We start from the raw sequence: 27,787 nt of genomic DNA on the forward strand, positions 1-27,787 counted from the left end.
ACCTTCTAATGAGTGCATATCGTCATTATGCAGTATACCACTTCAGCTTTAAAAATGACCTCAGTCAGGAGACTTCTATAGACCTTACTCAGTCAATCTGTCAATCACTCAATTGTGCAATCAAGTTTCTTGCTTGGTCAGTTTAAACTTTAAAAAAACACAGTAGCTGCCACATGCTATAGTACTTCATATATTAAGATATTATATTTACCATGACTGACACTGGATCAAATGTCTACTGAGATTTCAAGAGGGACTTGTTTAAATAGGCCTTTTAAAACAAATCAGTGACCAAAAAACCCACATGTGCAATTACTGCAAACTGGGAAGTTATGTCTTAGAACTAGTCATTGAACAAGCCCAGAATTACACAGAAAGAGTGTTAGAGATCCACAGTTTGCTAATATGTTGGTACCAGTGTGAACTCAACTTGTAAATAAATAAACCGGAGCACTGCAAGTCAGGACACCTTCATTCATTAAAGACATTTTAACCACAGATAACTATACAAGATAAAGATTCTAAAATAGATTGTCCATCAAAAAATGCAAACGAGATGTATTAGGCCCTTGGCTTTCTTTAGTGTCATTTCCAGGTATAGCAGCATTTTTGGGAAAGTGTCTATGTCTACTCACAACCATTCACAAACAACCACCTGATAACTTTAAGCCCAACTGTAAAATTGTTAGGTGTTACCACCCTTTACAAACTGCACACATCAGAGTCTGTGGCAAACATCGGTGTTGCTCAAGTGATCAGCTTTCCGAGACCGTTATGATTCAAATCAATCAATACAATATTCATTTGGTATAGTACCAGTTTCAATCAGGTCATCACAGACAACTTCACAGTTAGCAGGTTGCAGCAGTATGTTGAATTCATCCCCTTTAGTCCGATATGTGGCTGAAGGTAGAGAGAAATATCCTCTGTAATCTGAGTCTCTATCTGGCCTGCGCGCACAGAGGCTAAGAATCAATCTCATTTCATGAATCTAATTTCTTTGCTCTGGCCGACATCTGACATCGCACTCATACTCAGCATCACAGTCACTGAGAGGCAGAATCAAAACATTACGCTGTAACCGTCCCATATGTACATGCACGCAGTCACAATGAGTCACAAACTCCGTCCTCTGTGCAGGACACATTACACCCAGACGCACAGCGAGCGTTACTCAGGGGCGTGATGTCGCACACCGCCACGCCAGGACTCTCACACCCATCATCGTCACCCCCCCTGTCTTTGGGACCGGGTCTCTGGGACCGTCCACGGTCTCTCCCCCCGGTCTTACCTGAGGATCTCCTCTTGACCTGCTGGGTGATTTTGCCGGACAGTTTGCAGATTGCCGTTCCCATCCCAGACCATCTCCTGGCGTTCAAACGCTCACTGTCTCTGCGCTCCACCATCCAACCCTCCCCTTGGCCACACCTCACTGCTGCACTGGCAGCAACAGGCAGGGCTCACGCTACCTCACGCACGCACACACACACACCCCCACACACACACACACTCACACATGCATTTGTAGTTGGGATTACATCCAAAACAAAGCCCAGGACCCCTCCTCCCTCTCTTCCCCAGTCCGGTAGCAGATCATTTGCATAGACACTGCCTGCCACATCCCCACCATCCTCTCTCTCCCTCTCCCTCTCCCTCTCCCTCTGTCTGTCTCTGTTTTCTCTGGCATTCTGCTGAGTGGGTCATTTGCCTGTCAAATGATGGGCCCTTTTTCCCCTGCTGTGATGGACACTCGCAGCACAGGGGGGAGAGGAGGGGAAAGGGCAGAAATGGGAAGAGCACAGGGACTGCTGACACAGGGACTGTCCTCTACAGTCTCCCTCACTCACCTCTACCTTTCCAGCTGAGTGGCGATTTTATGATCACACATGTCATTACATTTTATATGCAGGTGATGGGTGGGTGGGGGGGGGGGGGTATAGCAGTCAGGTCAGTGTGAAATTGGCCACAGAGGGAGCGAGAAATGCAAGGGATCTGACACAGTGATGGCTGCCTCACCAATAGCAGAGAGTGAAGGGAACAGATGCATTGTGGGATATGCTGGAGGGACGGTAGTTACTGCAATATTAGGGCAGGGGATGTTTCACGGAGCGGGCGCCCAGTCGCACAAAGACGGTTAAACCGCCTGTGTCTGATCAGCTTCCTGATCTCTGCTCTCCAGCAATACTGATGGAAATCCAGCACAGTGCCCCAACAAGGCCTCCTTTGTATCTCTGCCTGTTTGCACTGTCAAAGATCACACACACCAGGGTGGGATAAGCTGGTCCACCACAACACAACACACACATTACAGAGCATCAGGGCTCTTCTGGTGCAAAGGGGCCAGGAATTAACCGCGTTTGTGGCACTGTTGATGCTTTTAATCATTTTTGGCAGATGCCCCTACCCAGAGCAATGCACACAGCTCCAATCTGACGTATTATTCATGTGTACAGCCAGATATTTCCTGATGTAGTTCAGGTTAAGTGCATTGCCTGAGGGCAAACTGGCACGCCCCCCAACTATACATCAAACATCCATCTAACAACCACACTGTTGCATGACACCATGTTACTCATGTCCTAGAACACGACAGAGTGCAAAACACCGATAATCAGGGCGTGATCCCCATCACAGATCATTTAAGCTGCCCTGCGTTCCCTGGGTGAGAGGGAAGTGCTGTGCTGTCTCTGTTATAATTGCTCTTCCCGTAAGGAGGCAGACAGCCCCATCGATCAGGCACTCAGCGCAAAGCTGTGAGTGAGACGGAGCAGGAGGAGAGGACGCAGCACTCAGCGACGCATAAGCGCACGTGCACGCATGCACGCACGCACACACACACGCACACGCACGCACACACACACACACACACGCACGCGCACGCACACACACACACGCACGCGCACACACACACACAAGCAAGCTCATGCACATACACACACATAAAACAAGCAAGTTCATACACATACTAACAGACACACACATTCTCACACATACAGACAAACAAACAAACAAGTTCATACACATCCTAACAGACACACACATTCTCATACATACAGACACACAAACAAGCAATTTCATACACATACTAACAGACACACATATTCTCATACATACAGACACACAAACAAGCAATTTCATACACATACTAACAGATACACACATTCTCATACATACAGACACACAAACAAGCAATTTCATACACATACTAACAGACACACACATTCTCATACATACAAACAAACAAACAAGTTCATGCGCGCACACACACAGACACATGACAGTGATACACATGTGATATCAAATACAATATACTTCATTTGTATTACGACAATAAAAATCCTTCTCTTTGGCAGTCCCTTTTGGCACATAGAGCATATATGGATTAATGGGCCCATCACTGGACAGCTTTTCATAAAGCTGGCAAGGACCTTATTTTGATCAGTGATTCATTTTAATATTGCCGTCACAAAATAATCCATAAGTCTGGTGCACTGAAAACAATTCAGTACACAGTTCTGCAGTTTTCACATCTCCATGCTTGTCATATTGCCCTTTGAAGGGGTTCAAGGAAACTATGACTCTCTTTCTTTTTAGGGAAATAAACTTGGCTATCACAATATGCAAACACTTGCAAATAAGTTGGAACGAAATCCACATTTTAAACAGACGTCAGAGAATCTTTCCCTTTGCCTGATCTTTCACATCTACTGTCTAATACGGAGGATGTGCTTTACCTCCCTAATTAATCTTGTATGCTGGGGAGGGGATAATTATATTAATGAATACAAATGTAATTACATTTTAAAAAGCAACTTTAAGCAATTTAAGCAGCAGAAAAATGTGTCAGTAATGGTACAGTCAATAAATATAACGGCGCACTAAGCAGCCAGGACTCCGCCCAGTCTCAGCCCAATGCAGTATTTAGAGCTATGGTCCTAATTGTGGCCTTGTTTATTTGGGGAGACAGCCCTCCTCCTGCAGTTCTTTCAACACAAACACGACAACGGACACACTCTCAAAGACTACCCAGATAAGCCATGTCCCCATCCCTCTTTTTGAGAAAGTACTAAGATCAACTGTATCCCCCTTACCCCTCCATCAAGGCCAGGTTCACTACTAAAAACTTTCTATTAACTTAACTTTTTATAAAAATCATATTGACACACTATCCCCCATGAATAACTTCTATTGTTCATTTACTGGTGACAGTGGACTAAATCATGCATAATTAAAAGGACACAAAGACACTTTTATCAGTGAATTTTTCAAATGTAATCTACAGTTGCCTTTGCCATTTCATCCTCATGCTGAAACAGCTATCTAGCGGAAGGGGCAAAGTTGTCACAACAAATAAATTTATCGGGGAGAACACCTCTTAGGGGGTCCTGTCTTTTCCACCATTTGTCTATGAAGGTGGTGGAAATGGCATTTTCCCAGAATTCTGTGTGTTCTGAGATTGCAGAAAGCTGTGCACAACATTCTATCACAGTGCCTCCTCACAGTGGCCTCTCTCAGACGACAGGTGACAGGTGACCGGGGTGGGCGGTCCCCTGGGGACGGGTGATCCTCACTTTAGAGTGTATTCTTTTGTCATTTTCTTTCCAAAATGTTACAGTTCACTCAGAGCAGTTGAAGAAGCAATAACGACAAAAAAAATGAAGGTGAGAAAAATGAAAAACAAGCATTGAGCAAAGGGTCCCTTTCCAGGTCAGTTCCACCAGGTCAGCCAATCGTACTTCATGGCAATTGCCCCAAAAAAAGAAAGAAAACGAACTCAGACTCCTGTTGTTGAATCCTTATTCAGCCACCCTAAATATGTGTGTTAAACTTCAGTACAAAGACAGGTTCACGTTTCCACCAATCCATACATCACAGCTGGACTCTAGATCAGATTTCATGCTTTTAAAACACAAAAACCATGTGGAGGGGGGATATGGGCCATCAGCCACAGTAGTATGCCACAGTAGTAGGCCAGCATTATCAAACAACATTAGCTGATGAGTGGCGCCAAACTGAATGAAGGTTCTGGTTTGTCACTCTGGTCCAGTTTGCGCTTAGTGTGGTCATTGTACAGACGGCTAGCCCAGCCACAGCAATAAGATTTGTAGTCTGAGTGGTCTAAATGCAGTTTTGAGAAGGGGACAGCTCAGCTCTCACAGTAAATTCTTCATTCTTACACAGCTCCATAAACTGCCATTACAACAGGGCCCACACGGCTGAAACAACAGCAGGCAGACAGGATAGCAGGTGGGCTGCCACTTCAACGGGAACAGGTGGCTCTGGCTCTGAATGTCACTACCTACAGCGACTAAATATATCCTATGTTGCTGTTTCTTTGTCATGATTCAAACCTCAGGGCATTTCTTTATTTATGACCTTTGCTTCAAAAATCAAATAACATTATTCCATGAGTTACTGTTACTGTTTTGCTCAGAGCTGAGGAGTACCCTGCCCATCCCCCATTCCTAGCAGAGACAATGTTCCCTCCATTTTGCACCCTGGGGCTGCAGTCAGTGTTTTAGTGGTCCTCCCTGGTTTCTCCTCTGGAATTCTCCAGCAGTAAGTTCTTCGCACTAAATTATTGAGCAAGGTACTCTTCTTCTTCCCTCTCACTCTCTCTCTTTCTCCCTCCCTCGCCGCCTCTCGTCTTTCATAAGGTGGCAGGGGTCGCGAGGCCGCGACAAACACAATATCCGCATGAACAAAGACACCGAGCGCTTTCAGGCGTCATCACTGTGCCGCGCCATTTGCTTTCTTCCGCGCCGGGTTTCTCTGACCTTGTGCTTTGTCTGTTGCTCATGCAGGTGAGCTGATTTGGCTTCCGACAATAAGACAGAAAATGGACACCCTGGTTACTTATTCAGAACCAGTAAAAGGACCCAGCCATTCCGTCTGGCCAGCACTGGACATATCCAGTTCTGAGCCTGCAGCCACTGGAGCCAGGCTGCGTCCGAGCCCATTTCAGTGACGTGCTGTCAGAATCATTGCATCACTCCATGCGTGCACTGACCGGGAACAGTCTGCTGTGCATGTGAGTGGTGCGAGAAAGGGTTAACAATGAAGGCTCCTCTTCCAGTCGAGAAGTCGCCCTCACCCTTTCCTGCACATGTACGGAATGATCTCAGCTGCTGTCTGTTGTCTGCAGTTTCAGTTTGCTGTTTGAGTTGCGGTTGGTTCGTTTGCTACCTGACTTAGGGATTTTCATGAGCTTTTCTTTGAATGGAAAGAAAATGAGCTCTTCCTGCCAGAGGGAGCCTTGTAGTGCAACATCCTTACAGAAATGGGGGGGGGGATGCACACAGGAGATCCAAAACTTGTAATCTATACTGGCCCGGCAGGCTCAAACCTGTCCAATTACACCCAGCCTTCAGAATGACACCACAGCATTTCACATCATCAGTCTAATCGCATTCAAAATTACAACCCAAATCAGCTGTCATCCCAGTATGAAAACATAGTGCTCTTCTCCCTATGTAGAGTATGGCTGACAGACCTGAGAGAACATACACGCACTAAGCAAGAACTGGAACGAGGAAACACTGCCAGAATGAAATCGGTCCATTTCCAAGAACGGTAACGTTATCTTCTCACCATCGCAATGCATACCACTGGAGTACTGGACTAACCTGATCTGATAAGCCCAAATTAAATTCCCTAGGTCTCCAGCTCCCGTCATGCACAGGTAGAACAGTTTGTGGTGGGCACTCCTTGTAACCATTTTCCATAGATAGAGTCAGGAGTGTTTGGCTAGCTGTCCATAAAGCAGGGGCACGCACATACACTGGTGGCACGCAGAGATAGAGACAGGGGAACTCACCGGGGGTCCTCCACATCAGCCTGAGCTCCAGGCGCCCCGAGCGCCGCACCAGTTTGGGGACGCGGAAAAAGAAATCCGTCAGCCTGCGCAGGGTCCTCCCCACACCCTTCCCCAGCCCCATGGCCCACCTGGGGGACCCACTGACGTGGGAGCAGGCTTGAGAATAGAGCCAATTCTCCAGAAGAGTTTAAAGCACCAAGTCCCAGGGGCTGTCCCGTGACCCGCTGACGTGAGCGCAGCTCCCAGAAGAGAGCTGATTCTCCAGTGTGTGAGTGAAGAGTCCCGAGTCCTAGGCCCGTCTTGTGATTCACTGACCTGGGAGCAGCTGTGAGAACAGAGCCGATTCTCCAACAGCATGGAGAGCACTAAATCCTAGGCCTGTCCTGTGCTGTCTGGACCCTATGGCATGTGTGTCTGGGACTGCTCCCTCTGACTGGCTGGACCTCTGACAACCCCCCCCCCCAGAATCCCCTCTCTATTCACACCCTCCTCTGCTGTCATGGCCATGTGTGTGCCTGTGTGTGTGCGTGCGCGAGTGCTTGTGTGTCACAGGGGAACTGTTGTCTCTGCTGGTCCCCTGTGAATGGTCAGCTGACCCAGGTCTGCCCATTGTTCTGGGTCATTAACTTGTCACAGGCTGGTGTGTCTTCTCTAGCCACACCGTCACTCAGGCTGCGCAAACAAGCAGCTGGATGTTAGGTGAAAAGACAGGTGGGTGCTGAGGGTCGAAGGTCAAGGGTCAGAGCAGCACTAATGGCACAAAATGCTGACAATTTTATCTTTTGTAGTTCAGCATTTGTGAGACTGTGTAGCCAAGACAATTCAATGCCCAATTTTTGAACAATATACAACAGCACAACACTCCTCAATTTAAGTAACAGGTGCCGTAGGCTAGTAGAGGGGGTGGGGTCGCCTCAACCTCCCATCATTAATCTCCATTATCTGCAAAATTCACGCAGATTTGCAGCTAAAACTGGCAACTTGTTGATTTGAAACAACACGACCTAACAGAAAAGGACTATGCTTCACTGCTGAATGATCTGACTTCAAAGTTGTGTGGGTAAAAATGGTCATCAAAAATACATTTGACTTTGGCAGTCTTTTCTGTAAAAGCCATTGAAGTGTTAATACTAACACTCCAGAGAGACAAGAGCGACACCAGAGCTCTTCCAGGAAAACCACAGCAAGCGTTCAGTTTCCTGGTCAAAAAGTGTCGCATACCACTGACTTCCTGCTTACAAAAAGGTCTTCTTTCTGTGGGTGTCATCACGTTATGGGGGGTTATTTTTTTTTCCTTTTTCTTCAACTCTTCTTATTTTCAGCTAAATGACCCACACGTTTTTATGACAGCATTAATTATACACAAGACGAACTCTCCAGGCCATGCTTCTCGCAGGACCTTCAGACATTGAAAGAGACCGACAGGGATCACAAGGCGACAGTGTTGCTGCTACTCCTCGCAGGCCGGTGCTGAGAAACCCGGAGACACATGCAGGAAGCCCGTTAACTGGCAGAGCAGAAAACTACAGAGGCGTATTAAAGATTCATATAGCGCTTACCCCCCCGCCACACAAGCCTGAAACTGTACCCCATCTGAGTCAACCATGACCTCATTAGAGGGAGAAAGCATACGACCCACATAAGACAGACTGACACCACATAATGCTTTACATGAGTCTGCGCGTGCACATACACACACACTCGTGCAGACAAAAAGCTTTCCAACACACACCAACACTCAGAAACCATGGCATATCCATGGCAGCAGTGTTGCGCAAACATTAACTGAGATGCTCATACAGAGAAACGAACACATGGAGCAAAACAATAGCAAAGGTCATGCATCTGGCGTATGTGCAATAAGAGGTAGTTACAGTTGTATGTATAGGCACACACACACACACACACACACACACACACACACACCTATGAAGTCATTTACACTTACAGGTCAACATACAGTTTAAAAAATGACATATAGACACAAACACAAAGATACTCCATTACAAAACTAGGGCTGTGGTTCTGGGTGTGTGAGATCATGCAGAAGTTCCTAAAAACCCATGCACAATAAAGGTTTGATTGATTTTCATATACATAAATGATAAATAGTAAAAGTAGTCACAGATTGGAGAACATCAATTAACCCCTTCTGACATAAAGTATTAGACAATCTTCTGACTTGAAACAGACTTGAAAACTGTTTCACCCTTAAGGACAGAGCCAAACAGCAGAAATGTCACCTTTGCTCAGGTGACACATTTGGTTTAACAAATGGAATGCTGCTTTTGACTCAGCACACCCACTACCTTGAGCCATGGTTTCAATAACAGTTACACTGCTCTACAGCACTACCTTTGAGGCTGAGGCAGAGGCCATTTCCTCTGATTCAAAAACGCAGTGGATTCATATTTTGCACATAAGCTGTCAAATGATTCATCAGCAAATTATTTCACTAAGGAAGACTGAGTGTTTAATAAGTACACATTCCTTACATGACGAAAATTTGGGGAGGGAGGAAACAGAACCTGTCTGTCAGCATGCCACCTGTGTGTGCGTGTGCGTGTGCGTGTGCGTGCAGATGTGTGTGAGAGAGAGCCAGAGAGAAAGAGTTGTGCACTTTGTAGGAAAATGCGTGTTCACCATGGCCTGCGGTCTTCGCGCAAAAACTGGTCTGGCAGCGTTCTGCGCACTGATAACGTCACCACGTTGAGAATGGAGCCGCGGCGCCTAGGAACAGGTGTCTGATACTGGTCTGCAGCGAGTGCTGTACATCACTTGCTGCTGATCCCTTCATTAATGCAAGGACATTAGGAAACCCACAGTATGTTCACGCATCATCATCAACAGTAGGAAACAGCACAACTATTTCCGACTATCTATTTAGCAGTAATGGATAAAGGGCGCACAGTATCAATGCGCATCTTAACTGCGCCATATGTGCACGTTTGTTCTTACCAAAAATGACCTTCCCCTTTTAGATTATGACAATTCCTTTAGAGTTAGTGTCCAGTCATTTTCTCGACAACAAAACCGTACAAGGCACAACTGTACCATGTACCATAAGCCATTTTCATCACAACATTCTTACCACCAGGACTCGAACGTATAATATTCGATGCCAAACCACGCAGCAATCATTTCGCAAATCCATCAGTTGGAGTTTAACGTCCAAATACATTCCACTGTTGAATGGATATTGGATCAACTCTTTCTCGGCTCAAACGAGCTTGATAACAGTAAGGTTGCAGCTGTCGTAACAACACTAGCCTTTAGCTCAACTCACCTGTACATGTAAGGCGATTTTCGAGGATGTAGTGGCAGCACAGGTCGCACCACCCGCCCGACACATCGGGCAAAAATGAATGCCCTTCGCCCTTTTCCTCTGGAACCCTCGGGTCTTTTTCAGAGGGTTCGAATATTGTCCTTACGTCAGGAGGCCGGTAACCCCTTTTCCTGCTGCGGGGTGCCGCGCCTCCCTTCTCGGCAGGGTTGAGTGCCATTTCGTGGTGCAACTCATTACTCGTAGCTTCGGCTGTCTCCACGCTCCGAGCCGGGGAAGAGTGCCTCTTTCCCGCTCTCATGCCCTTCACTTTCGGATTTCGCGTCTTGGCATTTGGCGGCGGGGACATTTTCGCTGTATTTTCCAACTCCTTGTCCACCTGCGAATTTGGCAGCGCGTTCGCCGTAGACAGCGTTAACGGCGCTACCCCTGCAAGATATTGCGTCGGGGAGTACTTCCTACCTGGATGCATCACTCCAAACATTGCGTCGCGTTTCAAGTAGTCAATTTATTTTGGCACAAGAGGGCTCGGACAGCCTGTACACAGATGCCCCTCACAGGTGCGGGTATCTGACAGGTCGCGCTCGAGGTCCTTTCGCCTGTATATTGAAATCCTAACGATGTGGGAAAAGTAAACGTGTTGCCGATGTCACCGTGCGTTCTCACCTGTGACATTACCCTGTTGCGTGTTGTCTGTAAGCAAGTCGAGCAGGTGGGGACAGCTGATCGGGTTTCATTTCGGCGTAGCCCACATGTTGAGTTGTAAGGAGTCTGCGCCTTTCGCCTGCTTACAAGACAACTGTTTCGAAATATCTACACAAACAATGAATGCAGTATTTTCCCATGAACATGAAATAATGTAACGTTTAATGATAACATACAGGAACATGTCTATGGGCCATGTGTATTGCATTCCTGGACGCTGACTACACCTGTAACACGCGCAAAGGAAATCCCATTAAAACAAAGACCTCAATGTCAAAAGTAGAATGGCTGACTCTCCCCCATTAACGCCCCCTCCACAACCACCACCATCAAAGACTACTCATCTTTGCCCTCTACTAACTGTAGTTTATACTAATAATGCTGCTAATGTTGAATATGCAACTACCTTCTGGCATAGTATTATGGTTATTACCACCCTTACTATAAACAAGGATAATGCCGATAGAAAACGGGAACACAGAAAAATGTTTACACAGCATTACTTTAACCTTATAGATGATGTAGCTGGGGGAAAATTGGGAAAGCTCTATTCTGCGGCATACCATATGCATATTCAAGGTCTGCATCAGGGCAACAAGGCATGGCCACATGCTTTCATAAAGAGTGAACACTCATTGTACCCAATAAAGCAAAGCCCTCTATGGACATGGTGCCTCACTATCACATAAAGGGTATTCATGCCTAATGCTGTGGTTGTTGAAGGAAGCTGCCAGTTTGCAATTTGCTGAAATGACCAGATGTTACTATAACAGTCTGATGTAGATATGGTAGTGTATGTACACTTGACTTCCCTTGGTTTTCAAGCCTGTCTAACTTCATATTAACACAAATTGACTTGTAGTAGTGCTTGAATGGCGTTGTGTTCAAACTCAATGGTCTGCAAGTGTTGTTAGCCTTGTTTGACACTGTTGCTCATGTAACCTGGATGGATACATTTGTCTTCTCTTGTGCTGGAATTCGGTCTGAATAAGAGCATCTGTTAAATTAAATTAAATCTAAATTAATGTGATGTAAGGTAGAGCTCATAAAGCTCCCTCACCTGTGTGCAGCTTTCACACACTTTACACACAGATTTTCAACACATACATCATGTGGTAGGAAAATGTGTTTATTCCAAAATTTCTATTCATTTTACAAACTATTATTTCAATGCCTTATATAGTGTTTTTTTCCTTAAAACAATTTGTTTAACGTAATTGGATTCATCTCCGTGAATGACTGAGAAAGCTGTAATCATACCTAGGTTGAAGCATTTACATAAACAACTCATTTTATATTATTAAAATAAGCACAATAATTGGAGACTATGGCATTATCACAAATAAAACACTGATTTTTTTTACATTTGGATGAATTCCAGCAAAAGTGTAATGCAAATGGCTATATTTCTGCATCTGCACCAGCTGTGGAAAACATAGAATTGTGCAAGATGATCATATTGCTAATGCTCATATGGCATGATTTTCAGAGTATGATGAAAGATATAACGGATTACAAATCGTTCAGTCCATCTTAAGTCACATTAATATTTACAAGTAATGCGGATCCAAGTGAAATCAACACATAAACACATTTACTTTGCTCAGGGATCATTTAGTTCAATTATTCTCCTGGTTACAACGGAGCAACATGTTTCTTCAGAAGAGGATGTCCGTGTGTAATTACACCTGAAAATGCTGTAGCCAGCCAGGTTAAAAAAATGTAAAGGGATTAAGGCAGCAAGAAGCAGTTTTACTGAGGACACATCTGCCTGCATCCTATGTAGTGGTAGTGTATACTTCAACAGCAGTCAGACTTTGTGGCCCATATGATATCTTTCACCTTCCCTTCTGACCCCAATCATTTGTCTCCTCCTCCAGCTCACAAGACCCCTGACAAGGTTCTGACCAGGGGGAGCAGGGGGGTCTCTGATCTGGTTCAACCAAGGGCAGGGTCCCATGTTGGGTGCATTTGTTTATGTTCCATTATAGCGTGCCTGTAAAGATGCTATAATCTCTGTGGACTAAATTCAGTAGTGCAGTCCACCGCGGCACAGTTCCCTGTGCTTTAATCCATCATTTTCAGTCATATGTGATTGTAAAAGTGATAAACTCTGCTACATATCTATACATGGGAATCACAAGTTAATCTACATAAAAAAAACTGTTGTCAGCCAAACAGTAAACAGAACAAATGGGCATTTCCCAAAAGAGAATATTCCATTCCTTTGGGCTTTGGTTTAAAATCCTAAAATGGTTGTAAACTTTGCTTTGCATTTCACATAAAAGTAAATTATGAATCATTGAATTCTCTTTGCTTAAAAGTAAAACAAAAAAAAAAGAAAAACTCATGCCTCTCAGCATTTTCATGGCTCTCAACCCCTTAAAAAAAACTAAAACTAAAATGTCTCATGTCCATTTTGAGCCCCTCATTAAACCAGGGTAACTGCTGTTGATTAATTGATTTAGGTACATTCCACACTGCAGCTGGCATTACTGAATAAATAATAGGAATTTGGTGACCGCCACTATCAGAAATTGAAGTCAAAAATAATATGCAAGTTTAAGGACACCCCTTATCATTTTTTCCTTATTGCACATATGCTCATGGCTATGCAATACTGCAATATATATCACTTTTGATCACTGCCCCTGCACAAAAAATGACTTAATCTGCAGTACTTTATATAGACTTTCTATAAATCTTTCTAATATGCATTTGAAGAGGGAAAAAAATTCTTAAGATTAAGTGCACATCCTGTGTTGGGTTACTATCCTGCAGACAGCAGTGGTGGCCAAGACCTTGGTCTCATGCATACTGCGAAACTAGGTAAAGATTTTCCATGTTGTCTTGATTCTTCGGGAATCTTCAGGTCAACCTCTGACTGAGGACATGCTGAACAGCATGTAAATTGCCCAGAGAATCAGTCGGAGGCCCATGAGTCATTGATTCAAAAAATAAAATCGAAACATCCTGCTTCACTCAATGTCTTCACTGTCAAAAGCTTTTGCCTGGAAAAAAAGACACAGAGAGAAATATGTCAATAGTGGTGACTGGTAGTCCCAGAGCAGATAGCCAAAAATGTCCCAATATACCATATGAAGTAGCACCAGCCAGGCATAAAAAGTTAGCCTTAAATGTCAAGATGGACATTCATAAGCTCAACTTTCCAACCTGATTTTACACCTGATGCACCAACCACTTGAAAACCTCCATAGAGACATAAATGTGCATGAATTGTAAAAAAAAAAATCATCTACATAACTGACTAAATGACCAATTATTCAGAAATGTTAACAAAACACTGCAAGACATACAACCAAATGTCAACCAAAATACAACCAAGTAACAAAATGCCTCCTCTCTGCACTACCATACAGACTGCTCTGTACAGAATGTAGAGTCTTTATATAATTCATATCCTGTTCTCTACTGGCCATGAGATTCATGCTCAGACTTAACACAAAGAACATAAGGGTGTCATTTTAAGTCAGGCTATGCCCAGCCGGTGCAACCAGCACCAGAACCCGATCTCCTCTCACCCAGCCGCCTTGCTGTTGGACCCAGGTGGAGAAGTTCTGCTGCAGGTACTTGGCCCCGAAGCCCATCACCCGGTTCATGGGATGGTTGTCCACGGCAGTCAGTTTGCTGGTGACCTCAAAGGTGAGGGCGATCTTAGCCTGCTCTGAGCTCTTTGTGCTGGAAACAACTTCCAGCTCCACCCCCTTCAGAAACATGGTGGTCACCTTCTCAAACAGACCATAGTTGAAGCCGCTGAAGAGATCGGCCAGGGATTTATTCTGCCTTATCTGGTCCAGGATACAAAATGGAGATAAAAAAATTATGGGGGAACATTTCAGAACAACATTTAAAATGGTTTATTTTTGTACACACTGTAGTGTCACATACAGACTGCCCATGATTTTGTAAAATACAGCAGAAAGTATTCACAAGAAGCTTTTTCCAGGAGAAATCCAAGATTAATCATTTGCTTCTTACAGAAACCTTACTGCCCTATGTATCCCTAGTGATTCCATTTTACTGTATTGTAGTTGTATTGTAGTTCTATTTTGTACTTTGAGGACACCTAGTGGTGATAAGTAGTAACATACCTCTTCGTCGAGCTTGTCACCGGATTCTCGCAGCAGCTCCACAATTGTCTGAACAACATCTATTTGAAAACAGGGCCATTAAATAAATGCAAGGGTGACAGCCGTGTGCATAAAAAGAGGCTAACAACTAATCCGACTGTGACTGATCTGAATTTGCTTTTTCTGTTTCATGACGGTGCTTTAAGAAAGGCAACAAAGGGGACTCAAAGCGGAGGTAAATTTGACCATGCATTTAAGAAAGGGGCTTTACACACAACCTGCAAAGAAAACTGTATAATCCTATCAAAGATGCTCAGCTCCACAGAAGCAAGAGTAAGTCATACCTTCAGGACCGTCATGGTCAATATCCGCAGGAGCCAAATGCACGGAGTCCACGATGTTCGTCAATTTATCTGCCACCTTGTCAAGTTCATCTCCAGCACCTAATCCCAGAGACAGAACAAATGAATATCTGGGGGGGGGGTAAACCTTTCCTTCCCACCCCTCTGGGCTCTGACACTTATCAGGGTCTAGGGCTCTGAATGTGACCCCTTCTCCTCCTGCCCCTGGGGATCTGGGCTTCAGGTCTATGTCTTCTTTACAGGGGTGAATGCAATCCAGGAAACACTTTTTCTTACCTGCTTTCTTCTTCTTCTTCTTCTCCTTCATGCCTTGGCTTCGGAAAGACAATGCAGTGGCACTCTGTAGCCGTCTGGTCGATGGCCTCCTCTTCTGAACATAGGCCTGCAGTAGCTCCAACTCCACACTCTTCTCAGCGGCCCCCAGGACCCCGTCACCGCCATCCCCGTTCTCCATTTCAACGTCACTGGTTTGACACGGAGGAGAAATTGGGGATGGGGGATTTTCACTGGGACCAAAGGAAATTCATTCCCTGGTATTCATGCACAGGGCTTCTTTGATTTTAATTTTGTTCTTGCGTTGCAGTTGCGTTAGTGGATAAAAAGGTCATTAGGAGGACAATATCCGTGGTTGCATGGCTGCTGACTCATGTACTATAGAGGAAACCAGCGAGCTCTGTTTGGGTGTGCTGGTCCTAAAACTCTTTTCTGCAAAATACCTGTGGACCTCCACGGACATACGAGGTTTGTCAAATCCGCTTTACCGGAAACAGGACACTGCCAGAGCTATAACACAGTAACCATCATTGTTTGAAAAACGAACCATATCTCAGAGATGCATCACGATGCCAAAGAGGCGTTACGACGCAATACAGTAATACAATGTCCATTCAAATCCAGTCATCTGTTTAGGGATAATTCGAAGTTACACTGCAAAAAGTGTCAATAATGGCATTGTTAACCAAAACTAGTACTTCCTTATTTATCCGTGTATATGTTGTCCTATAGGACCTGTTGCCAGCGTCTGGATTTATGCCGATTCATCGCTCAGAACCTAACCTAAGGCGATTCCGGTGAAAGCAGAGCGAATTCTTCGAGAACTTGACCGACACAGGGAGCGCATGTGTAAGGCTACTTTCCTAGGCAGCATAAGCCAGTTTCACTTCGTTCAGATAGTTGCCTTTTCTAGTCTGGATGATTTCAACTTCTCCCAAATCGTCACACAAGAGATCCAAAACCCTTCTAAGAACAAAAGTGCAACATACTCGGCGTGCGATGGTTTTAAACCTATTCTTAGTCCTTCTTAAGCAGTTCTGCATTATTTGCTATTGAGTTAAATGTAATGTGATTTTTAGGTGCAAACAGCCTCCATTTCGATTGTCAAACACATGGAAAATATAAATCGCCTGGACATGTTATGTGACGATATATGCGGTGTTCTATCACTCCCTACCGAAAAATAGCTTTGGGTACGTGGTTCATAAGATTCAGTCCTTCCTGTGTCCAGAAATTAGTGATCAGGGCAAGTTTCGCTTTCAATTCTATACGCATGCACCCGTTTTAATCAACCCTGAGCGATCGCTCAAATTAAAAAACAAAATTCTGAACTCGATTTCTATTTTCCAGTTTAGGTGTCAGATGTAGCAAGGCATGTTTCGATTGGTAATGCGACAGCGAACAAATCCATTTACAAAATATACCTACAAAATCTAGTTTTGTCTATTTTCTCTATATACGCATATATACTTATACACTGTTTACTTCCTTGACTTCAGATTAGAAAAGCAGTCCACCAACAGTTAGCTGTATGAAAAAGTTTCGTTGTAGAAAAGAGGGCATTCGTAAGATTGCTAGTTCGTGAGCGAGCGAGCAATCTCAACTCGTCTGCATGCAGTTTTAAATTTTGCACTGCTAAACTTTTTAACGATTTATAATGAAGAACGCAGAAGTGGCAATACTTACATAACTGTATCCCTTTCCCGCGTCGGTATGTTCAGCTGTGCTTCTCAGTCCCCTGGCTAAACGCCGCGTAAAAACGCTCACACGAACTTAAATATATACCCTCGCTTCCGCATACGTCTTTCATTTTGATAGGCCTAGACTAGAGTCACTGGCAAGGTGTCGACTGGACAGTACAAAACCTATTAATAAGCTGACAACAAATACACTGCTTAAATTAGAAGTTCTTTAATATTGTTTAAAATGATAAGGTTATTTCCTATGTCACAATTTTACAATCTGACATGCGTTTATGTTCCTGGTCAATGATGTTATTTTTCTAAAAATAATGACTGGTTAACTGGTCCATTGATACATAAAAGTCAACCATTCATTACATAATATTAAAATACTAACTTTAAGACAGGACCTATGTATATTTTAGTGTTTGACCCAGCTCCAGTGAGTTGTATGATACACATACAAAAAAATCCAACGTCTAAAAAGAAAGAAAATATGGCACTAAACAATCCCTTTGTAAGAAACTACAATGAGGAGAAACAGGATTGCGAGGAAATGAAAAGGAAACTGAAACAACGGAAGAAATAACAGGTACCTCGTATCAGGCTCCTACTAAGTAACCATGTTGCAGGGGCCATACCGACACGTCCCTGGAAGTCCAAAAAAGGACGAAGTGACGTCGTTGAATTTGATACACAGGGAACGCTTTATATAAGTGACGCAGGCCTGGGGTTCTACATTTCGCCGGGTCGCCCTTTTATCATTACATTTTGGGCAAATCGGTAGTCCTCTGTGGCGTTTATATCGCGATTGTTGTAGCCTTGCGTTTGTAGCTGAACCAACAAAACAGAGAAAAGCTGATGGACCCATCCGACTGATGTCACGCCGCAGCAACGCTTCTCAAAAGTTGAGAACGCAGAGGCGGTAAGACTGAAAGAAGGGAGGTATACTGCTATGAAATACCACCCATAAACAACACAACATTCAAGTAATTCCATAGTAAAAAAAAAAAAAAAAATACAAAAGCGAAAGTAGGCTTCTTATGGGTAAAATACCAAATCATACCTAAGGTCAAAAATTAATAATAGTCGAAATAACAAAACTTAATGCCATTATTAGGGTCTTCACAAAAAAAAAACAATTTGGGATATAACACAAACCCATGCACAACAATAATGTTAAAACACAAAGATAATACAAAATAAAATATTTATCTATACATTTTTTTTCCATTCAAAAAAAGCCCAGTCCATAAACCACCGTCTGGAATTTGCATGCAGAGGTTCACGTGATGGGGAGGGGTGATTCATGTTACTACCTGTGGCAAAAGGTGACCTGTGGTGCTTGAAATAGCTGAATGCATGCCTTATTTGGAGAAGCTTGTCTCTTAGACTCAGGAAGAATGGAAATAGAAGTTCGACTGAAATAAACATAAAACTTTATGTACGTTACAGGAGTTTCAGATATTTGGATCCTTCTTGCCACAAGTCAGTAGATTTCGCAATACCGCAAAGCCGCTGTCCCCTCTCAAAAGAAAACGAATCAAATAAATAAACCCTACACACTCCTTGAGAAACACGTGATGACCAAAAAACAAACAAAAAAATGTACAAACAAAAGATCACCCACTGTCACTGTTAAAAGTAGCACGTTCCACCAGAAAGCTCAGCGGTGCCATTAACATCCACTTTGTTTAAAACATTAATGTAATGTAAAAAATAAATATATAAATGCACAAATGTCATCCATTCATATTGCATTGAATATGGCTCAGATTTTTTCTTTTTTTTCTTTAGATAAATATGCACAAAAACACAACCACACTCGTCATCACACAATTCTGAAATAAAAATAACAAATACAACCTGCAGTTAATTACAGTCGGCAGAAAGATTTGCTTGAAAACATTGCAACAAGACACCAAAAGATGTCCGAGGAGGCATTCTGAAGTCAGTTTCTTCTGTCTTCCAAGGGGAGGTGGAAGAAGTGTTTGTGTACGTTTGGATGTCACCAGTTTGTTTCCGTCTGAAAGAGCCAGTCTTGTGTTTATATGGAAAGTGCCTGGACAGGACCACAGACCTGGCTCCTCAACGACGCTGAGCCGTGTGTCGAAGCAGGAACATCAGCGTACATCGCAGGAAAGCCCCGAGGCATGATACACCAGGGCTGGACGCACAAAGCACATGGCTGTGGTACGGTACTGTCCAGATAGTGTCCACAACTATTTCCTGTAGTACGGGTGCGTTCCCCAGTAGCTCAGTTTGTAGGTAGTACGGGAAGGAATTAACTTAAAGTGAAACAAAGAAAGAACTAAAGGATGCTCCCATTTCTTAATCCTTCAGTATTACACACAACTAATACTGTACATACTGTAAGCCTGTAAATAGTACACATCAACTGAGAAGATAATCAAAAACGTAAATTCCCCAAAGGCTGTTCTACTACATGCATGTGGAATGTGGGAGTGGCTAAGGTCTTGAACTCTGACCCTGAACAGTGAGTGGTCAGTGCTGGAAAAGGTGAGGGCGATGTGATGGGGTGGAAGTGTAGACCTGGGGAGCGGGGGGGGATCAGCCTAGTCTTCCGGTCTCTGTACGTCGGCGTCCAGGCGGCAATGATGACGGCCTGTGCTCCACTCCCACAGTGTTCAGTGTGTCTTTGGCACACAACGACGGATCTTACCAAGGCTTGCTGAAATATGTTTTAAACTCAGATTCCAGGGCTTTCCCATTACAGTTTAGACAGGCCTCTGCTGCGACAGCCTGCCAAACATATGCGACCCTCTCTCTACCTGCTGCTCCGGCTGTCTGCACCCACAAATTAACCTCAATATCAGGTCTGTAACCCTAACATTACCAACTGACCAGCATTTTGGTCAGCCCTGCAACCGTGTTACAATCAATCATTCAATAAATAAATCAATAAATAAACCAACAAATAAATACGTGTAGAAAATAAACATTCCCATCGTCACAAGCTACGGAAACGGTAAAAGTAACGAACGTTCGGCCGATCTCTCCTGAGCACTGTGTTCATTTTGGGAAAAACGACCCCTCCGCAGCGGCAGTGGTTGCGGATATGACCCCGCCCAGCTCTCTCCCTCGCTCCGAAAGAAGGCCTCCAATCACAGGTGCGGGTGAGCCCAGGTTCCCGTGGGCAGTGGCTGCTGTCTGAGGCAGGGGGTGGTGGTGTTGTCTGCTCCCCTCTGGCTCTCCCTCCCCCCCTCTCCCTCTTGCTCGTTTGTGCTGTGTGAAAAGGTCAGGTCCTCATACTGCAGTCTCCAGGTCTTCGTGGGAGATCGTCTGGTACTGCTGCCGGCTCTCCAGGTAAGAGGCTAGCTCTGAGTCCCCAGACTCTTGGGCCTTGTCCTTTGGTGTCTTCCCCTGGAACACATGTTTACAGTCTTTTAATATGAACAGACTTTTAATATTAATATGAATAGAGTTATTGTATTATTATGATGATGATGATGATTAGTAGTAGTAGCAGCTGAATTGCTACACTAAGGAGAGCTCAAAATTCTGGAAATCATGGTGAACTCAGAACAGGTGTGTTTGGTAGGTACAGGCAGTTCATTCTGCCACTAGGGGGCCAGTGAGGATAAAAGGTGAGGTCAGGGAAAGGCACAAACATGAGGAAATGAAACACTTGTGACTGGGCTGAACTTTTTATCAAGTGGCATGCTTCCCTAAACAAAACGAAAGTCCCGATTTTTCCTGTGCTCAACAGCTCAGGGGTGCGGCACAAGCTCTTGACTCACCCACACTAAATCATACAGAGCCTGAAATGTTTCTGTAAAACCGCCAGAAAGACTTGGGACAAAGGGCAAAGCGTCTGACCTGGAAGTTGGTCTTGGAGAGGGAGGCCCCGGCGTCCACCAGCAGTCGGCACACGGCATGCTGGCGCTGAGACACAGCCTTGTGCAGGGCAGTGTCCCCTCTGAAAACACAGGGTGCACACACACGGCTCACACCAGACCCACACCACACTGCACACCGGTAACCGCAGTACAGTGGGTAGTGCCTGTTTTACAACTGTTAGTTTTGCATAGGAACGCAAACCATTGTTACATGTTGAGTTACATGTTCCCGGTAGTGTAGCATAGTGGTAAGGAGCAGGACTCGTAACTGAATGGTTGCTGGTTTGATTCCGGTTCGCTGTTGTACCCTTGGGCAAAGTACTTCACCCAGAATTGCTTCGGTAAATATCCAGCTGGATAAATAAGTAACGTGAAAAACTGTAACCTATGTAAGTCGCTCTGAATAAGGGTTTAGCATGTGCTAAATGTAATGTAACCTTTTGAATGTCCCTATTTTCTTCTGAAAACTATTAGTCATGGAGCTTTTACATGTTGAAGACCAGCCATGTTACTGAACTCTGTGTACTGTTGTGTGTTTGTCTTCCTCTGTTTTTAGAGCACAGCAGATGTCCGTGTCCAGGAAGGCACACTGATAAATACTGTGTACTTATACAATTTCCTGCATTCAGTGTCAACACTGATGCGTCTCAATAAAACAGAAACCAGACCCCGAAAGACAAAAAAAAAGAACAGATCAATAAATAAATCAATGAATGTAAAACGTACGCTTCGCTGTCTGTCAAATCCAGGATCAACTTGGAAGCTGAAAACAGAAAAACAGAGGAACAGATCAATGCCCTTCTTTCCAAAATAATGCTGTCATGCCAAATGGATTAGCTGTCATACATCTGTACACATTATTACCACCACGGTTACCCGAATATGCCAAAATATTTTTGCTCAATACCAGGAAAAGTATCTGTTTCTTACATTGACAATTGTGCAATGTCATTTTTGAGGTGGGGTGCTGCAACTGTGTAATCTCAGTACAATAAAGTCAAGGAGGAACAGCTGTGTAAAGAGTACCTTTTTGCAATGTAAAGTTTGCACATAATAGCTTCATTCCCTTTCCTGTATTGCCAAAAGGATGGTACGTTATGTTGGGTACAATGCAGGCAACCCTGTAATAGTGCCTTGTGGAGTGAGAGCGTAATTGGGCCTGTTCTTGGGCAGACAGGAGAGAGACTCACTGTGCTCCAAGATGAAGCTCACCACCTCCGCATGACCGTGTTGAGCAGCCAGGTGCAGTGCTGAACATCCCCCAGAATTCCTCACCAGCAGGCTGACCCCACGACCCCAGGAGCTGGAGAACTGTGCGTGTGCGTGTGTTGGGGAGGACGGAGGGAGATACAGGGCAGGTATTACAAGGAAAATGAGAAGCTTGTTTAAGAATACATGCCATATGGCAGGACACTCCCTAATTTCCCAGAAGCCCCCCCCCCAGCTGGCATGTGAAACAATATGACTCGCACACCAGTAACTCAGTTGGGAGTTTAATTTAACCACAGTCACGACTCATACGCAAAAACACAAGAAGGACCTCTTTCGCTTTCTGGACAAAAGTATGACAAACTGGAAGTGAGGCACTTATGAGAAGTGGATCGGAAGAGGAAGGTTACCGTTGTCAGGTCACCGCAGCTAGCGGCAGTCAGCAAGGCTGGGGCAGAGACAAGGAGCATCGTTAATGAGCCGCACATTCAAATCGCCCATGTATTTCAGAGTGCCCTAGTTTGCTGACACACCAAGAGAGGCTTTTCAACCTTCAAAAAGCATCCAAAGTCCCAGGCACTCTAATTTCCAACTGCGCTTTCAGTTACTGCTTCAGACAAATGTATACATAGATAAAACCAGAACATACAAACTACAAAGCTTCCAGGAGTCATAGTTGAGCTGAATTTACATTCATAAAAAAGAAACATTCAAACTGAAAGAGTATCTGATTTGTCTAAATCAAGTCTTCTGGTTCTTTTGTGAAGCTGATTTTGAAGGTTACAGATACCTAAATCACTTGATCCTGTTTTTTTAACGGAGACAGATATACACAGATGATACAGTACCTTGTTCCTCTGTTGTCAGGGGAGTTCTACAAAGCAGAGTCAGGAAACAAAGATTCAGTAATACTAATCAGTGTAAAATACACTTCCACAAATACAATTGGATTTTCAATCTTTATAGAGGAACAATGAGTACCAACTCCTGCTGTGTTAGGGCATCAGCTGGCTACATAAGCTTTTCCATATTAGCTGGTTATGCATTAAGGCACTACTGTGGTTTGCAATACAGATCTGTGAGAAATATACCTTCAGAGTCATACACTCATATATAGACACATTCAAAGGACACAATCAAAGGAACTCAGAAAACCGACAGGGATACCTACACACACACTAATGCATATGCACCCTCACATGCATCATGTACACACACACACACACACACACAGCTACTGCAGCAGCTGTGGCCAGAGCTTTTTGGATTCATCAACACCAGATGTTATTACTTTCCTAGTTTCACTTTATGCGTCAAAGCTTCGCTACTAGAACAAGATCTGACTCTATGGCAACATCTGTTTATAAGCATATCTCTATAATACAGTTCTGAAACCAATGGATATGAACAGCACACATATTTCATGAAACGTATGTAAGGCATCAAAACAACATTATTGTGAGATCCAACTAATTAGTGTCACTTTCTCCTCATGTACCCTTTGTCATGTGTACCTATCTTTTAAACAACAGTTGTTATGAGAAATGAATGATGTCAGTTTACAATGTAAGCACAGTTTATAATGTAAACTAAAGAACATACTGTACCCTATTATTAGAACTTGAACTCTGGTTTCAGCTGTTTCTGAGATTCAGTACTTCAGTGATGTAACGTTACAGGTCCTCAAAAAGAACTACAGACAAGTATCGTGACAGCATGTTATTTGTTGAACCGGGGGCTTCTGAAAGGGCACACAGTTACTCCCCTCTGAAGTACTCACCCTGTGCTGGGCTCCACCACCAGGTCGGGCATCCCTGGAGCGCTCGCCGGGGGGGCCTCATGGTCGAGAATGAAGACCTCATCCTGGCAGATCTCCGTTACAAAGTGCAGGTGCTCCTGGGGTCAGTACACAGCTTCTGTTACTGAACGCAGACCTACAGCCTTCCATGGCAACAGGGCAGACCTGCCGCCATTCACTGCAAACAGATCTTTACCCATCCTTCACAACAAACAGACCTGCCGACACTAGCTGAATTCATAACTGTATCTATCTGCCATGACAGAACACACCTGCTGAAGTGCTCACAGTTTACCTCTTACCTGAGCTTTGTCGATGCGATAGAAGCGGTCAGCAGATGTAGCTGAGAAAACACAGATAATACATAATTTCAGTGTTATATTTTCATCTGGCATTTATCTGGCTTGCTTAAACACAGCAGATAAATCAGAGAAATGTAATAATAAAATTGGCTGATGTTTGACAAAGGAGAGAGATAGGTCATCACTCACAGTCTAGGAAGCTCCAGTTGGGAGAAAGCCTGTGGGCGGAGCTGGGGCGTGGCAAGCCTCTGGTCTCATCCTGAAAAAAGTAAGGCCAGTGGGATGAAGTTGATAATATGTGATAAACTACAAGGGTCCAAACAGCCATGGATGATCACTCATACAGCACACTGGCAGGGAGAGATAATTACCTGGTAATGCACTCTGTGAGCACCAGAGGGAGCTTGGTGAAGATCCTATCAGTGCCAGGAGAAATGGAGAGATACTGTCAGAGTGAGTCAGCCAGGTATGTCCTGAAGTAGTCTTCCCCATAAAGGGACTGCAGCAATGACAGGCCTTCAGCAAATGATGTTCACGGCAGGTGATAGGGTTACAGGCTATACTGGGTCTTCACTTGAGTTACTTCACTTACTCGACATGTGTCATTAAAACGGGTAACAGAGCTGTGTGTGTGTGTGTGTGTGTGTGCATGCGCATAAGCATGAGTGTCTGACACATTTAGCTGTTATTTCGTGACTCATTGAGTCTTCTCCTTAACTGACCCATGCAAACACAGCCAACTCTCCCGGAAATAAACGTGTCCTTACCAAAGCACATTGTATATGAATACACAGAAGAATAACAACAGAGACAAATGAGATTTTGGGGGGTGTAGAAAAGGTGAAGGGGGACGAAAGTGAGCTCACCTCCTGTAGCCTGTCGATGTAGAGTCTGCAGGTCTCCAGGTCACAGTCCCCCCTCACCACTATGATCCCGACAGGAGTAGCTGCCAAAACAGCGGTTTCTGCTGATTAAAACTAAGTCGATCTCTCGGCACAATCACACACCACAGCCCCCAGCTAAGGGCTCTACATACTTCCAATGAGACCAGAAACCAAAGACCACATGGGTTCTATTCTTTCCACACTGTGGCCAGGTACCTAAGGTCTATGTGCAATTTTAATTCAAACGACAACAAAGAGGTGGTCTGCTTTACTGCTTTAAAAGTCTGCCTCCTGTTGAGTCCTGCCTCCTTGTGTCATTTTTGCTAGAATAACCCATCGGATTTTGCTATTTTTACATTACATTACATAACTGTTATTTAGCAGACGCTTTTATCCAGAGCGACTTACACAGGTTACAATTGTTCCATGTTATCCATTTATACAGCTGGATATTTACTAAGGCAATTCTGGGATAAGTACCTTGCCCAAGGGTACAGCAGTGGTGCCCCAACAGTGAACTGAGCCAGCAACCTTTCAGTTACAAGCCCTGCTCCTTACCACTAAGCCACACTGCTGCCCACTTTTGCAGTGCTGAGGTGGATACCTAGCAAAAAAGGGAGGCTAATATATAAACTCAGTACTGTTCAAGAACTGAGAACTATGTTAGTAATCAGTCCTATGGTGAAACCTTAAGCTTGAATGAGTCGCTATCTACTCAGGCCCCATTGGCCTGAGGTCTGCTTGCAATGAATGCATCTGAAGAGCCGCAGAGGTTATAAAAACTGGGATTTGCAAGTTTGGCCGCGTTCCCCTCAGGGACAGCAGCTGCGCGACAGATGCGACCTGCGATTACTGTCTGCAAGGAGGTGCCGCGTCTGCACACCCCCTCTCTCCTCTGTGGACTATGAACCGGCTTTGCTCTCCTCCATACAAATGCGGGCCGGTGTGCACAGCCTTGCGGGTTAACAATGAGCGAGTCAGTCAGGAGTGTCCTGAAGTAGTCTTCCCCATAAAAGGACTGCAGCAATGAGAGCTTTTCAGCAAATGATGTTCTTGACAGGTGATAGAGATACAGGCTGTATTGGGTTTACACTTTTTACTCAACATGTCATTAAAACAGGTAACAGAGCTATGTATGTGAATGTGCGTGTGTGCTTGTGGGTTGGTGCGCACAGCCTTGTGGGTAATAATGACACCGTGCGCACGGGAGGCACTCACAGATGTCTCGCAGGCCCTCCTTGTCGAACTGCAGCCTCTCGTACTCCGGCAGGCTGATCCTGTTGACACGCAGACGCAGTCGGTCCGGGACGGAGTGCGGGCTGCCCGGACAGACACGGCGACGACACATTAAAGTCACCCCGGCAACACCACCCGCTCGTGCCAAAAAGGAAATCACAGACAACCCCCCATAATGGGGATTCCTCGAACCCCCCAGCAGGCAGGTTGAGGAGTATCTGACGGGGGTGCAGGACTACAGGGACTGAAAGGCCACAGAGGCCCCTGGAGTTCCCTCAATTTTTGGCCTCAATTCAGCATAACTGCTGGGCAAACACTCTGCCCAACTCAGTGTAATGCGAGCCAAACCAATCTGCGGCCCCGCCCTGCACTCCAGACCTGGACACACCCACTGTGACTCAACTCCAGCACAGGCTGAACTGCACACGCTGAGGAGTCTGCATGGGAAGTCCAGTCACAAACACCAACACACACAAACACACACATACTGTACACGCACACAGCACGTCTCCATTGTGTGCGTGTGTGTTAGGGATGGATGCAGACAAAGAGGTCAAAACAGTTACGCAACTTGTACTTCATAAAGTTTACCCAATTCTTCCTGTTTCAACACAAAGACAGTACTTCTTATGTGGCTAGCCACCACTGGGAGATCGGTTTTCACAAAGCAAATGAGGAAATTGTGCAGTTCTGTCTTTACTAGGTCTGATGGCAATTTTAGGTCACTTCTTTATTCCTGTAGCTGAGGCGCTAACGATATTAACTGTGCTCTGCCTCACACCTGATACAGGCTGTGCTGGCAGCACTCAAACCCCGTATGAGAGGCAGCCTGTGACAGCTTGTGTGAGTTGCCAGGACAATGCTGTCAAGCTCTCGTACACAGGATCCGAGTTCGGCCTGCTCGGTTTCACCGTCATTCCTCTCGGTTTCACTCATTCTAACGGACGATGATGGCCACCGGATCGTTCCGTACAGCTCGTTCCCTGACCGGGTGTGAGGAGAGCAGAGCCCAGCTGTTGCTAATTGTCTTTGACCTCGCCATTAGTGTTAGCTTCTCGGGTGAGAGGCGCGGAGGGTGACAAGGAGGGGGGGGCTGAGATACTTACACGGAGAAGGAGTCAGGGGGAGCGGACAGACGGCGCAGGTCGGCTGCGCATACTTTCTGAATGCTGCGTCAGCGCAGCCACAGAGGGCGGGGCGAGGGCAGCACAGTGCCACAGCCAGCACAGAGTCACAACCAGCACAGGCAAGGCCATGAGCAGAGGGAGGGTGGAAGTGGAGAGGG

The 27,787-nt window shown here is 44.8% G+C and overlaps 3 protein-coding genes across 4 annotated transcripts in view; all 3 read right to left on the reverse strand.

Annotated features, from left to right (window-relative positions):
• Positions 1 to 10,783, reverse strand: part of rassf3 (Ras association domain family member 3) — a 54,627-nt gene extending 43,844 nt beyond the window's left edge. Inside the window, exon 1 of the mRNA XM_036517936.1 lies at positions 10,104 to 10,783. Coding sequence (XP_036373829.1) covers positions 10,104 to 10,584 — 481 coding nt within the window. The 5' untranslated portion in view covers positions 10,585 to 10,783. The remainder of the gene's footprint in view (positions 1 to 10,103) is intronic.
• A 1,384-nt stretch (positions 10,784 to 12,167) lies between these two features.
• LOC118770505 (apoptosis facilitator Bcl-2-like protein 14) lies at positions 12,168 to 17,294 on the reverse strand. The gene is made up of 6 exons (XM_036518223.1): positions 17,218 to 17,294; positions 15,535 to 15,722; positions 15,241 to 15,339; positions 14,918 to 14,976; positions 14,348 to 14,614; positions 12,168 to 13,816 (listed from the first exon to the last, which is right to left on the reverse strand). The coding sequence occupies exons 2-6, from the start codon at positions 15,710 to 15,712 to the stop codon at positions 13,784 to 13,786; spliced, it is 636 nt and encodes a 211-aa protein (XP_036374116.1). The 5' UTR covers positions 15,713 to 15,722; positions 17,218 to 17,294; the 3' UTR covers positions 12,168 to 13,783.
• Positions 17,295 to 19,021: 1,727 nt separating this feature from the next.
• Positions 19,022 to 27,787, reverse strand: part of dgki (diacylglycerol kinase, iota) — a 47,333-nt gene continuing 38,567 nt past the window's right edge. For both annotated transcript variants that reach the window (XM_036517622.1, XM_036517621.1), the window contains exons 21-33: positions 27,609 to 27,671; positions 26,485 to 26,585; positions 25,249 to 25,328; positions 24,754 to 24,798; positions 24,572 to 24,641; positions 24,383 to 24,423; positions 24,063 to 24,178; positions 23,131 to 23,156; positions 22,693 to 22,730; positions 22,264 to 22,384; positions 21,800 to 21,836; positions 21,054 to 21,153; positions 19,022 to 20,597 (exon numbers count right to left, since the gene is read on the reverse strand). In XM_036517622.1, the coding sequence (XP_036373515.1) occupies positions 20,481 to 20,597; positions 21,054 to 21,153; positions 21,800 to 21,836; positions 22,264 to 22,384; positions 22,693 to 22,730; positions 23,131 to 23,156; positions 24,063 to 24,178; positions 24,383 to 24,423; positions 24,572 to 24,641; positions 24,754 to 24,798; positions 25,249 to 25,328; positions 26,485 to 26,585; positions 27,609 to 27,671 (955 nt within the window). In that variant the 3' untranslated portion in view covers positions 19,022 to 20,480. The remainder of the gene's footprint in view (positions 20,598 to 21,053; positions 21,154 to 21,799; positions 21,837 to 22,263; positions 22,385 to 22,692; positions 22,731 to 23,130; positions 23,157 to 24,062; positions 24,179 to 24,382; positions 24,424 to 24,571; positions 24,642 to 24,753; positions 24,799 to 25,248; positions 25,329 to 26,484; positions 26,586 to 27,608; positions 27,672 to 27,787) is intronic.

This window comes from Megalops cyprinoides, chromosome 23, assembly GCF_013368585.1.
Source record: "Megalops cyprinoides isolate fMegCyp1 chromosome 23, fMegCyp1.pri, whole genome shotgun sequence".
Taxonomy (NCBI): Eukaryota; Metazoa; Chordata; class Actinopteri; order Elopiformes; family Megalopidae; genus Megalops; species Megalops cyprinoides.

Coding starts and splice junctions, on each gene's coding strand:
- LOC118770505 (XM_036518223.1), bottom strand. CDS start 15,712: ATGGAGAACGGGGATGGCGGTGACGGGGTCCTGGGGGCCGCTGAGAAG. Junction 14,615..14,917: donor GTGACAAGCTCGACGAAGAG/GTATGTTACTAC, acceptor ATCCTGGACCAG/ATAAGGCAGAATAAATCCCT. Junction 13,817..14,347: donor TCCAACAGCAAGGCGGCTGG/GTGAGAGGAGAT, acceptor CTTTTTTTCCAG/GCAAAAGCTTTTGACAGTGA.